This window comes from Azolla caroliniana, unplaced genomic scaffold (genome assembly GCF_043228905.1).
Source record: "Azolla caroliniana isolate FFs.n. ecotype wild unplaced genomic scaffold, voAzoCaro1.0.p SCAF_6, whole genome shotgun sequence".
Taxonomy (NCBI): domain Eukaryota; kingdom Viridiplantae; phylum Streptophyta; class Polypodiopsida; order Salviniales; family Salviniaceae; genus Azolla; species Azolla caroliniana.
In genome coordinates, this window is record NW_028230441.1 from 8288637 (window position 1) to 8301505 (window position 12869).

The 12869-nt window shown below is 37.2% G+C and overlaps 2 protein-coding genes across 3 annotated transcripts; one reads left to right on the plus strand and one right to left on the minus strand.

Annotated features, from left to right (window-relative positions):
- Nucleotides 1-848: 848 nt before the first annotated feature.
- LOC147862966 (heptahelical transmembrane protein 1-like) lies at nt 849-3364 on the plus strand. Its single transcript, XM_087320702.1, has 4 exons — nt 849-1361; nt 1906-1989; nt 2224-2275; nt 2584-3364. Exons 1-4 carry the CDS (start codon nt 1078-1080, stop codon nt 3238-3240), a joined length of 1077 nt encoding a protein of 358 aa, XP_087176828.1. The 5' UTR covers nt 849-1077; the 3' UTR covers nt 3241-3364.
- Nucleotides 3365-8457: 5093 nt separating this feature from the next.
- Nucleotides 8458-11867, minus strand: LOC147862967 (uncharacterized). Of its 2 annotated transcripts, none has more exons than XM_087321863.1 (4): nt 11333-11867; nt 9587-9722; nt 9155-9365; nt 8458-8848 (listed from the first exon to the last, which is right to left on the minus strand). In XM_087321863.1, exons 1-4 carry the CDS (start codon nt 11772-11774, stop codon nt 8543-8545), a joined length of 1095 nt encoding a protein of 364 aa, XP_087177989.1. In that variant the 5' UTR covers nt 11775-11867; the 3' UTR covers nt 8458-8542. The 2 variants fall into 2 exon arrangements, with proteins under 2 accessions (XP_087177989.1, XP_087177991.1); XM_087321865.1 differs by lacking the exon at nt 11333-11867 and adding an exon at nt 10143-10680.
- Nucleotides 11868-12869: the final 1002 nt, after the last annotated feature.

The following is a 12869-nucleotide window of genomic DNA, read 5'->3' on the forward strand; positions in this document are numbered from 1 at the left end:
TTGAAGTCATACTGTTGATGGCTTGTGAAGGCATAACAACAAAAGTTATTGATTGGTTTCAACAACAAGGTTTGGATTTGTACGTCGAAGGAAGGCTTTATTTATATGAAACGACAAATAATTAATAAAGTGGAGAGTTATTGTAGTGTCGAGACTAATCCACCCAATTAACTAATCAAACATCATGAAGGAGTGATTAAGAAATAACAAGAGAGGCCCCAATTGTTGCAAAGCCTTTAATAGTTTAGGCCACATAAAAAATCCCCAGTAGGAGCCAAATTTGGATTGGGTATTGCCAGCTTGATCAAGGATTTTTAGAGCAACTATATGTTTTCAAGTGCTAACGTGATGTGTGCCAAAAACCGTGGTATGTTCAAGACTCAGGGGAAAAAGTTTTTCTGGGCAGGAAAGTCTCAACTCCCAAGTCATGGGCCAATCGATGTGGAATACACAAGCAAGTATCAGCCTTACGTCGAAATGATGTTTCTTCTCGAGACCAAAAAGCGAAGATACCAAAGAACGCAAGCCCAAGGTCCCCTGCCTCCTTTAACAATCATGGCAGAAGGCCCGTGTGGGTCTTTTTATCGGCCGGATTGCAAGTGCGATGAGATACGAGAGATGGTGTGATCCGATCGGAACATCGAGAGATACAGAGAGGTTTGTTTTTTAATATATGTAGACGAGACCGTGGGCTCTCTTGGACAAAACGTTGGCCCAAAAGGATGGCTCCAAATAGCCTGGTCCTTGGGCGGACATTAGAGACAGTGAAAAGGCGCGGTCCGTGTGAAAACTACTGTTCCCTCTGTTCTTCTTCTTGTTGGCCTACCAATGCTCTCTCTCTCTCTCTCTCTCTGTTCCCGTCTCCCTCTCTCTCTCTGCTGATTCATCGCCATTGAATCTGCCCGTTTTCTGCTCCTCGATCCTCCTACCCCCAATTGCACATCGAACGATATGCCAAATTGTTGATGGTACTCTAAAATTGCCCGAAAATCGGCCAATTCCCGACGATTTAATCCTTCTTTGGAGGCCCTAAATCAAAAGAAAGTTTTCCCTTTTTGGGGCTCAAGATTTCATCCCATGGAAACTCGGAGAAGAACTGTAAAGTTCGAAGAATGTGATGGAGAAGTGGAAACTGTTCATAGAGAGGTCTTATCTGGAAACGTTACGATGGATGGAGAACAGAGCAAAGTGTGGAAGAAGAAGATAGTGAAGGATGAGTACAGGTTGTTAGGGTATCATGATTTACCTGATTATCTCAAGGATAATGAGTACATTCTTGGATACTATAGAGCTGATTTCACATTTGGACAAGCTCTTGGCAGCCTTTTCAAACTTCACAATGAGACTGTCAATATATGGACGTAAGTCTTCTTTTTGCCTTTCGGTTCTGGTTCCATGAATGCATGTATGCATAGCTTTTGGTGGAGATAATCTAGGTAAACATGCAATGCGATCTATGTATGCATCCGTGCATCAATTACAATGCACAATCATGAGTCCGATGCATATGCATAAATATATGCATAGATTAGGCGATGAGGTATATGCATGAATGTATACATATACTAGACCATGATCCATATTCATGAATGTATACATGGCTAGACATGATACATATGCATGAATGCATTCATAGGCTAGACATATGCATATGCATGAATGAATACATACGAGATGCATTTGTAAGTCTAGACTATGATGCATATGCATGAATGCATACATATGAGATGCATATCTATGAATGCAGGCATAGGAGATGTATATCCATGAATATAAACATGAATTTCAGGAGAAGTAACTATTTATTTCTGAAGGTCACATGAAATTTGTCGTTAATATTTATTGATAATTGCTAATACCTTGATCTCCATGAGAGAGAGATTGAAATTCTTCAACATTTTGCAGACATTTGTTAGGGTTTTTCCTTTTTCTTTGGTTGACATTCTTGATGGTGATTGAGTTATGGGAACTGCCAGCTTCAATTTCCTCGTGAGTATATTTTTCGTACTTTCTTCTGTTGAAGTTGCCACATGCGAATATGTATTATGTTATGTGTGTATGTGCTTTTATATGTATGTATGTATGTATGTATGTTGTATGTGTCTATATATATATGCTGTATGCATGTACATATTTTGGGCAGTAATTGGATAGAAGTTGATATTAGTATACCTTATTTTGATGAAACTCTATGGCTCATGGAATGTATACTTCGTTTGGTAGGTGTTTCTGGGCTCCGAAAGTTGATGGAAATACCTCTCAGCATTGTCTACTGGTATGGACTACATCTAATTAGCTCAAGTTTGATATAATGTTGGTAAAGCTATGCGCTTAACTTCATGTTCTTGACATTGCCCCTGAGATATACATTATTGCTTACATGCAATTCGGAGCATTATTTTTGGAACCCTAGCTTTAAAACTAAGAATCCATACAATTTACCACGATATAATATCACCTACACATTTTCTTTTGTTTATTTTGTGTATATTTATAACTTCCTAATGGACCCTTAAAGATAATAATGCTTTAAAACATGGAATCATGACTTCGGTTTTCTGTTTTTCTCCTTTGGGATTTCAGCAAATCATGAAGAAAGAGGCATCCAAAATGGTGGATCCGATGTTGAACAAAACCAAGACAAGGTGGCCGTTCTTCGTGTTCATGGGCGGGTCAATGTTTTGTCTTCTTGCAAGCACAGTGTGCCACCTTTTCACATGCCACTCAAAACATGTGGCAATATTGCTCATGCGAATTGACTACGCCGGCATAGCTATCATGATTGCAACCTCATTTTTTCCACCCATTTACTATGTATTCCAATGCACACCTATATGGCAATGGGTCTATTTAGGTTCTATTAGCACAATGTCTATACTAACAGTGGCATTGTTGTTTGCTCCTGTTTTCCAAGGGGGAGAATATCGGGCGTTTAGGGCCATGCTTTTCTTGACAATGGGTATGTCAGGTTTAATCCCAGCTGTCCATGCAGTGGCCACGAACTGGCACGAGCCTTTCTGTGCTGTCACGATTGCACATGAAGGTATTATGGGTTGTTTCTACGCTATCGGGGCGATGATCTATGTAGTTAGAATTCCAGAGAGGTGGAAGCCGGGTGTCTTTGATCTAGGTGGGCATAGTCATAACTTGTTCCATGTGTTGGTCATTGCCGGTGCTTATACTCATTATAGAGCTGCCCTCTTGTTTCTAGAGTGGAGAGATTTGAGGGCATGTCCTTAGAACAAACCAAGAAAGGATGGAAGAAGTTAAGGGAAAAGGATTTCTCCACATTGTGTAAGGCCTATTCAAACCTTGAAAGGAACTTTTTGGGTGAAACCTTCAAACAAATTGATTGAAGCCCAAAGAAAAAACATATTCATGCTTTATACATGATGCTGTCTTCAATGGTCAACAATGATTTTTTTGGGTGTGAAACCCGTGATTTTTGGATGCAAGTTTTCAATGAAGCTCAGCAAAAAACAAATACAATCAGCACTTTACAAACCTTAATGATCATACGATGAAATGTCTGAGTTTAGATGCACAATATGGTTCTTATTGAAAAGAGAGAGAAAACCCAATTTTTATTCTCTCTCTGACTCTTGGGGAATTTATTATAAATTATAAAAAGAGAGAAAAAACCCAATACAAGGCACTTCTTGGGGAATGTATTTTAAATTATAATCATACCATATATATATCAATCAATAGAAATTGCCTATGTTACTTGAATATGTTAGCGTCATGAGAGTCACAAATAAACTGATAAAAGAATGCCAAATTCCAATTAGTTTCAATAAATAATCTACAAGCTATCTTCATGTAATAAATTGCACGTATGCTTAAGATAGATCATGTTAAATAAATTTTGAAATTACATGATGCATTGTCTATCTCACATCCACTTCATTATGCTATAAAATTTGATCCTCTCCATGGGCTACATTTTGTCTCCTAGATCACAATTGGCCTCCCATAGATGTTAAAAAGATCTCTCTTTCACTAGGTATAACTTTGTTGATTTCATGAGAGGAAGACAATAATGAAGAAAATATATGGAATTGAGTTTATGATAGGTCAGGGTTATAGTCAAAGAAATCGCAAGGGCGAGTTGGATTTTGATGTGAATTAAACCAACAAAAGATGTATGTAGTTCAATCGACAAGAGATAACCCTTAGGATGATAGGATGTAAGTGTTTGAATTTGCTAATGGAAGATAGGAAGAAATGATAATTTACAATGTACACCATATAGGAGGGATGAATGTGGTACATTGAAAGGAGGAATCCCCATTTTGCAAAAGCTCACTATCGGGGATAAGTGGCAACTCATGTTACAACTGACTATTTTGATAGATGAGCTCTTAAAACCTATAGATGGAGAAGGAGAGCTCATTCCCAAGGATTTGACATTTTGAAGGATATATGGTTTATTGCGGGATATCAAATCAAGAGGATGTGCAGGAAACCTATGACGACAAGAGACAACGTGACTATCAACCATAGACTTGTACCAAAACTCGAGGATCTCCTCCCGACAATTGTTTGATTTCTTTTCACTTCAATATCCCAATCCCTCATGTTGAATGTATCGGGGTTAATCTTATTTGTGGCAAACAATTGTATCTTGGGTTTACCCACTTAGAATTATTGCATTAGGGTTGATCTTTATTAAATGAATTGTATCATGACTCTAAGCCCTTCAAGTGACTAATATAATTTCTTGAGGATTTCATTGAAAATTTATGTATGCATCTTTTGTAATCTTGACTTTTTTAGAATTGTCATCAAACAAGGATTGTAGTGGAATTTTCAACTCGAAAACCTAAGTATGGAGAGTGAGTCTACATGTCAAATCGCCTTAATTTTGGCAAAAATCAGATTTTGGATCTTATTACGAAGTGATCTATGTGTCGATGCCTCTAGGATTCCACAAAGTTCGTCAGGAAACTTACAGATTGAAATTTTGAGTTGTGGACAGAAAATTACAAGAAAAAGAAAATTAATATGATAGATGAAAAGAGTCGAACCCGCAACTTCAAGCTTGGAAACTCAAGTGCCCATCTACTAGACAATGTTCATGAAAAATTTGGAATGGTTTGTGTGTTGGACCCACGAAAGTCCAAAAACCTTTGTGGATTGAAGAGATCCACTATTCCCTAAATACCCTTAAGTTATCAACGTAGTTACACATATACTACCTACATTTCCTGTTAGCCTACACACTAAGATAAACATACTCAATCACATAAGCATACAAACATAAATATTCTAACATATATACCTAGGGCAAATATCACACACACATCATTAGACTTGTATATAAAAGGGAAAAGTACCAGGATACCCTTGGAAGTTCGTCTATTTACCAGAATGCCCCTAGAAGTTCCAAATTTATCAAACTACCCCTATGTCCAAAAAAATACACTTTATAAAGTAATTATACACTCAAATCTACAAGTCCTATTTACCAAAATACCCTTCTAACAGAAATTGCTTTACTTAAGAGATTCTTTGGGTCCTTTGTACTTACTTTATAAAGTGTATTTTTTTGGACATAGGGGTAGTTTGGTAAATTTGGAACTTCTAGGGGCATTCTGGTAAATAGACGAACTTCCAAGGGTATCTTGGTACTTTTCCCTATATAAGAACCTATGTACATAAATATACAAACACGTCCATGTACACATATTCAAATAAGTACATACAATCCATGTATATACACCCATCACATTTCTACATACAAATGTATATGTACACTTCCGCCTACTACTACATATGTACATATATACAAACACATACACATCCATATATACATATGCACACACACACTCACACTCATTCATTCACTCACTCACTCACTCAAGTATACATACATGTCTTGCACATTTTCATTTATATAAATATTTACATAGACATATATATCCAAAAATACTCTCATATAATTAGGCAATCTTAAACCCACACATTTACTGAAGCACCTATGGACACTTAGATACATTATCAAAGTTTACCAAAGACATTTGAAGGAAGCTCCGAGCTACTCTAACTTACATTTACAATGATCCCGAAGTCATTAACTTGGTCAATCCCATCTTCTCTGGTCTAGGTCCTCAACGGTGTTGCTTGCATATTGGATTCACATGTGTTAACTTCGCGATAATGTATTGGCAAAACTAGGCTACGTATTGGTTGGCAATTGCGTCTACCATTTAGGCTATATGATATAGGGTTTTGAATATGTACATATATATGGTTAAACATTTAGGCAACCCCATCCTTAATTCAAAAGTATATTGATGTCATGGGAAGGATTTTTAGGAAGCTCAAATTCTATATTCAAATTTAGCCTAGTGAATGCATCCTCACTTCCTTAAAAATAATGCACTTTTTATCATTAATTACACTTTTTTGTCTACTCTATATGGATTATTTTTTAGAGAAGTGGTCAAACTTGAGAACTCCTAGATGATGGCTAAACTACCTCAATACATCCTTCACTTACTATGTATGTATGTGTGTGTATGTTGTTCTGATCTTTAAAGCTTTGGTTCATTTTGTTATAGTTGGGATGGTGTGACTCTTGATTTATTATCCAAAACTTTGTTCCCTTGAGATGTGGTGCTTGTTGGAATTAGTAATATTCAATCAATAATGACAAGAATGAACAATTTTACAAACATTATAAATCTAAAAACAAAGTTAACCAGCTTGTTGTCTTACTATAGGATTTTTCAATAGCAAACTAAATGTCAAAAAACGCAACGTCTTTTTGCAGAAATTCCCTCATCTTGAGAGACGACACTAACAAAGGGATATGAATATTAGATCTAAATGCTTCCAATTAAAAAAATGCTCAACGATCTCGTACTATTTTATCAACAAACGTAATCTATATTCACAAGGAAGGAATAAATAGGATGTTCTACCACTTGTAATCACTCAATTAATTTGGATGCAATCCAAGAGTATTTGTGATAATTAATGGAATCACTCATTTAAAATTGTTGGGATGGATTGCTTAATATATAACGCACAAATTTTGAAGAATCGCCCAATCTTGGGGTAAACTGAAGTGTTTAATGAGCCTAGAGAAACATGAACATTACATTTCACATTCAAACAATGTGTAACGAAATTGAATAACGTGGAAAAAGAAGACACAAACATGGGAAATATCACAATAGTGTGAATGCAAAACTTAGCACAATTGATTACATCTATGCTAGGCATGTTACTTAATAGTCAATGAAATAGATTGGAGAATGTGCACATGGTTCAATCATATATTTCACTTTGTACATAGTATCACAAATGTCACGTTGCACGATAGAATCTTAGCTTTGAGGTTATCATCAATAATGTACTTATTGCAATGTAGATAATGAATAGTTACGCATATTTTTTACACAATTGTAGTTGTATTTCCCTCAAATGTTATGAACACAAAAACATCTTTCTTATACCTCTACCAATAATGCAGAATGAAAAATTAACAACATTCATCTATAATATTTATGAGCAATGACATATTATGTCATGAATGAAAACACAATAACCGTAAAAACTTGACAAAAAGAGGACACTTAGACTCAATAATTTAAACTAACAATTCAAAAACCCTATTCACCATTTTAAGCAATTTAAATGCTCCAATGTGTCTTGTATACATACAATATTGCTCTTCCTTCGAGGTCCTTTACATGGAGAATTATGAACAAATAGTAAGTGTGCATATTTCCTTAAAAGGTATGCATGCCATTGGTGAGGTCTCCACTCGCAATCTTCGCCATCTTAAAATATAGTCCTCCTCCAAAATTTTGCATTTAACCTTCTTCACCCTAGAATTCCCAACATAACCCTTATATTTGTATGAATGGAACAAGTTATGGCAACATTGAGCTCATGGTGGAATGCCTTTGACTTACACCGTCAACTATGCGCACAAAGTATTGTGCCTTGTCTTGATTATGTGTTTTGATCTTCTTCTCTTGCATTCTTCATTTTTTCTCTCAATCAAGCAAATGAACGATGAAATATAAATCATTTGGTCTTTAGAGACATCAATACACTTCTTCTCCTTCTATCATCTATGATTAGGTTGGTACTTTTAAGAGTCATATTTTTGTACTTTTTAGGGTCTCAAGAATGAAACATCACACCTTTATATCATGTATAAAAATTTATGAACCCTTTTAGATGCACATAGTTAATATTAGAAGAACATATACATGTTATGAAACATAATAATGTCTTCGCTTTCATTAGAATCAAGGTTGCATCGAAGAATATGGGATCATGTACATCCATAAAAAATGAATGATCTTAATCCACCCACACACAATGCGTGTGTTTATTCCTAGTAAAGTTCAACTTTTGGGTTGATCATGATGAGACATTCATAAGAGCTTCAACCACTTCAAACAAAACTTATGGTTTATTATTTCATCAATGAAAAAAAAGAAAATGAAGTTTTCTTAATGTGATAGTTTAATACACCAATATCAAAGTTATAGATACAATATGTAGCCCTTTATGAGGATCAATGTTTTGTGGCATGATGAAGGATGTCGATTGATGTTGATAGGAACCACAATATTTGGTTGCGTGAGTACAATGGAGAAGGATAGACAAATGATAAAAGGAGCTCAGAATCATTAACAAGTGTCTCCGATACCAAGAAACAAGGACCCACAAAGTGCACTGATGTGAGAGGTCCAATTGCTCCCACAATTCGGGTTTTCTCAATACCCCATGATTCTTTTAAAGGCTCATTGGTGTCCATTGAAATTGTAAAAAGTGTTGTTCTACATGATGAGTTGGGAGTCATGGATGGACGTTTGAGCACCTAGAAAGAGAAAATGAAGAGCCTTAATGTGATTAGAAAATAACCAAAATATATTTATGTTGTGTAAAAGAAAAAATTGCTCAAATATAATTTTGTTCATAACCAAAATATATTTATGTTGTGTAAGTTTGTGATTGTTATGGTAAGTTCATGAGAAGATTAAAGTTCTTGGGCCGAGTATCTAGGAAGGACTTTATGTCTAATAGCTTTGCTTGCAAGCCAGAAAATGATTGATTTTTAAAGGCCTTAAATATTTGACATGGTGTTTTGATTTTATAACCGAACAAAATGATTGTGGACATATACCTGAGAGAAGAGCATATTGAGGAGAGGCATCTTGGATAAATGTTTGCCTTTGAGAGCATCATTATGTATGGATGATGCCACTTGGCGAGCAAGGTTCCAAAAGTCAACGTTTTCATCCTTGATCTTGGCACTTGTAAGTAAGGCAAGTGTGTAGTTTCCCATTACACCTTCATCAACTTTAGGCTCTAACATTGCCCGGCAATCCATCACACTAAAAACAACAATACCTAAATACTTTAACTAAACATACAAAAGAAAAGAAATACATATTTATATAATGACTCGACAACTTTCAACCAATACATTGAGTATGTTAAATAAGAGTGTTAAGTTTCAACTTGTGCTTCATTACATGGGGATAGTTTATAAATTATGATCATAATCTAATATTTGGCAAAAAATGTGTATGAATAACAATAGTATAGGAATTACCAGCTAAATGAGAATTCATCGAGCTTTTCGCCTTTGGAACCCTTGATGGTCGCCGCAGTCTTTAGAAAAGCGGTTGCAAGAGCTACCCCTAGCTCCATCCCTTCCCTCTTGCATGATGCTAATAGCGACGTCGTTCCTACATGGGCACATTCATGCTTATAAATTAATATATCATGACAACTTTGCTAGAACTTTACTTCTAACCAAACTCACTACACACTAGTCAAATCTTAAAATTGTGGCATATTAATAAAATACAATTGGGACTAGTAATTGTGGGCATTTAGCCCTTACACTTTGACATGTTGAGTCTTGACTCAATCTTCCATGTAACCAATGAACCACAACTCTAGGGTTGGGTTCACACCAAACAATATAGTTGGTTCACACACTAACCAATTTACGAATATTTTATATTAAATGTATATTAGGTAAAAGGGGTCTGATGTCAGATAAAAGAATATTTGGGGTGTTGTTCAAGCATATAAGACCATGAAATACCATGCGTGCTAAAAGTGAATGAGCAAGCATCATGACTAAATGAGTAGATTCTTACATGTTTGGGTACAAATTGTTGGACCAAATACATCAAACGTTTTTCTTTAGTATAATTTAAAAAACATAACATAGCTTGGAAAATCCATTATCCATACAACAAGACCATTGTTATGAAGACGAGGAATTGAATCAACGCCACACGATCTTTATAAGGTATTATAATAATGTGACCGACAATGCACGTGAAAAGAGATTTATAATGCTCATTATTGTATATGTTTGTACATGTAGAAGCTCGACTAGCTCATAGGTCTATTGTTTTTTTTCTGTAAATAGAGTCATTTCCGTACAGAATTACAAAGCTTTCGCTTTAGAGGATGCGTTCGCATAGGTAGCCAAGACCAAGGCTCACTATTTGGCATAGGTACTTATAACTAGGGACTGACTAAGGTCTAGCTTTTCTTTCTCTATTGGGGGAAAAAAACTTAATATCCTAGATTCAAAAGGACTTGGTTAGTTACATATGCTCTAATATCTATTTTAATGGGAATGTGAGTGTAAATGACATACATAAACTCTTTGGGAGGTTTCACATTTTCCAAAAGAAGAAAAAATATTTAAAAGTAAAAGTTTAAGAGCCTTTTTTCCAAACTTCAGTCCAACTTTGAATTTCAAAGTTTAGGACATTGCAAGTGAAAATGACATCCATGTTAATTCTTTTAAACATAGTGTGGGTTCGCCAAATCCATTTTAAGACCATGGGTATTTATTGATCATTGATTTTGTGGATAGCCAATAAAAACCAACCCTATTGGATGGAAGGAAAAGGGTATACATGTCCCAATGTGAACCTTGACATGACTCATCACTTGATGTTTGTCGGAGGAGGCACTGTGACCACTCAACGACTATTGTTCGACAACAATACATGAGCCAAAGAATTTATAGGCATCTCATCCACCTATTTCTCAAGGATTGAATGCTAACTAACTAGGTTAGGAGTAATGACTTGTAATGTCTTGCACTAGGGATAGATCGAATGAATTGGATTGTCCATTGCATAACTAGATCTTGTAATTTCTTGTCCTCCTAATATAACTAGAACATTTGTACTAGGGATAGATCCAATGAATTTGGATGGATAGTCCATATTTATAACTAGTTCTTATAATGTCATGTCCTCACAAATGTTCCCAATGTGGTGAGAGCAAGGTGTCTACAAAACATATAGTTTAATGGGGTCCATACCTTCTTTCCCGAGGCTTCGACATGCGAGATCGGATCGGAACGATGGCCGGATGCTGTTGTTGACAAGGGTGGGTAGGGTATGGAACGGCAAAAGCCGCCAATTCTTGGCCTTCATGATGTAGCTCGCGGTATCCATCCCTTTCTTGAGCAAACTCTTGGGCTTGGTCTTGGGCAAGAGCTCTTCGATGGGCAAAGGGAGCCTAGCATGGGTCCTAGGGGTCATTGTCATGTTAGATGTGGTTATCGTTGCCGGACGGGTTGTTGTCGCCGGATGAATCCCCGATGATGATGATGATGATGATGATGATGATGATGATGATGATGATGCAATGGTACCGGTGGGTGTACCGGCCCTAGCCATGGCGGATCGGAGCTCCTCCTCCCCATTGCCATTCATTACGGATGCGATCGCCACGAGCAGGTCCCGCGCGATGAGCCTCATCGATGCCGGATCAAAGAGTGCGTTATGCAAGCGCAGGACTATGCCTTTGAGCTTGAGCTCGGGCTTTCCGGGGCCGGGATGTTCCGCAGAGTTCTTCGTGGTGGTGGTGACGGCGGTGCATGCGGAGCGATAGAAGCATGCCTTGAAGAGATTGACAGGAGTGATGGTGATAGGATCTAGCCCTGCATTGCTGCCATGGAATGGCAGATTCAGCTCCTGGACTAATGCTCCATGGAGGAAGCCATGGCTATCCTCACAATGCAGTACAGCTAAACCTCCTGCGCCTTCTTCTTCACCATTGTGGTGATGAAGCTGTGGCCATGGCTTCTCTTCAACCACATTGGATGAAATCTTGGTGTGATGATTGGAACCCATTTGCACACACATTATGTTCTTCTTCCTGTTATGAGTCCCCACTTTATTGGTAGTGCCTGTATTGACAGTAGTGGTAGTAGTACTGTGTAATATAGAGCCTGTGCTGCTCCCTTCTACAATCTGTGCCCCCAGCAATGGATGTTTCTTCATGACAAGATCTATGGCTTTCTCCACATGCTCCACCTCCATCTCTTCTGACTCCAGTAGGATCCCATACACTATTATCCCACTACCCCCTGCTGTGCTCTTTGCATAGTTCTCCTCAAAGGAGCTCAATGCCCTTATTTCATACTCATCCACACTCGCCTCAACATGATGAGGATGGTGAGGATGATGCATGGTTAAAAGCAAGAGATTAGTGATGTGGGCAATGAGTTTAATGTGAGGGATTAGTGTTGTGTGTGTGTGTGTGTGCGTGTGTGTGGGCAGGGAATTAGTAATGTGGGCAGCTTGTTAAGGAAGAGATTAGTGATGTGGGCAATGAGTTTAAAGTGAGGGTTTAGTGATGTGTGTGTGTGTGGGCAAGGGAATTAAGCAAGAGATTAGCAATGTGGGCAATTAGTTAAGCAAGATTGTAGTGATGTGGGTTAGCTAGTTATGTTAGAGATTATGGTGATGAAAGAGGATAGTTAAGCAATAGTGATGTGGGTTAGCTAGTTAAGCTAGAGATTATGGTGATGACGGAGGGGAGTTAAGCAATGGTGATGTGGGTTAGCTAGT

Bases quoted from the DNA above. Each gene is read 5' to 3' on its own strand.
- LOC147862966 (XM_087320702.1), top strand. From the start codon at position 1,078: ATGGAAACTCGGAGAAGAACTGTAAAGTTCGAAGAATGTGATGGAGAA. The intron at 1,362-1,905 runs GTAAGTCTTCTT...AACATTTTGCAG, and splicing joins GAGACTGTCAATATATGGAC to ACATTTGTTAGGGTTTTTCC. The intron at 1,990-2,223 runs GTGAGTATATTT...TTCGTTTGGTAG, and splicing joins CTGCCAGCTTCAATTTCCTC to GTGTTTCTGGGCTCCGAAAG.
- LOC147862967 (XM_087321863.1), bottom strand. From the start codon at position 11,774: ATGAGGCTCATCGCGCGGGACCTGCTCGTGGCGATCGCATCCGTAATG. The intron at 9,723-11,332 runs GTATGGACCCCA...GTGCCCATGTAG, and splicing joins TCGAAGCCTCGGGAAAGAAG to GAACGACGTCGCTATTAGCA. The intron at 8,849-9,154 runs GTATATGTCCAC...TTCTCTTTCTAG, and splicing joins TCAATATGCTCTTCTCTCAG to GTGCTCAAACGTCCATCCAT.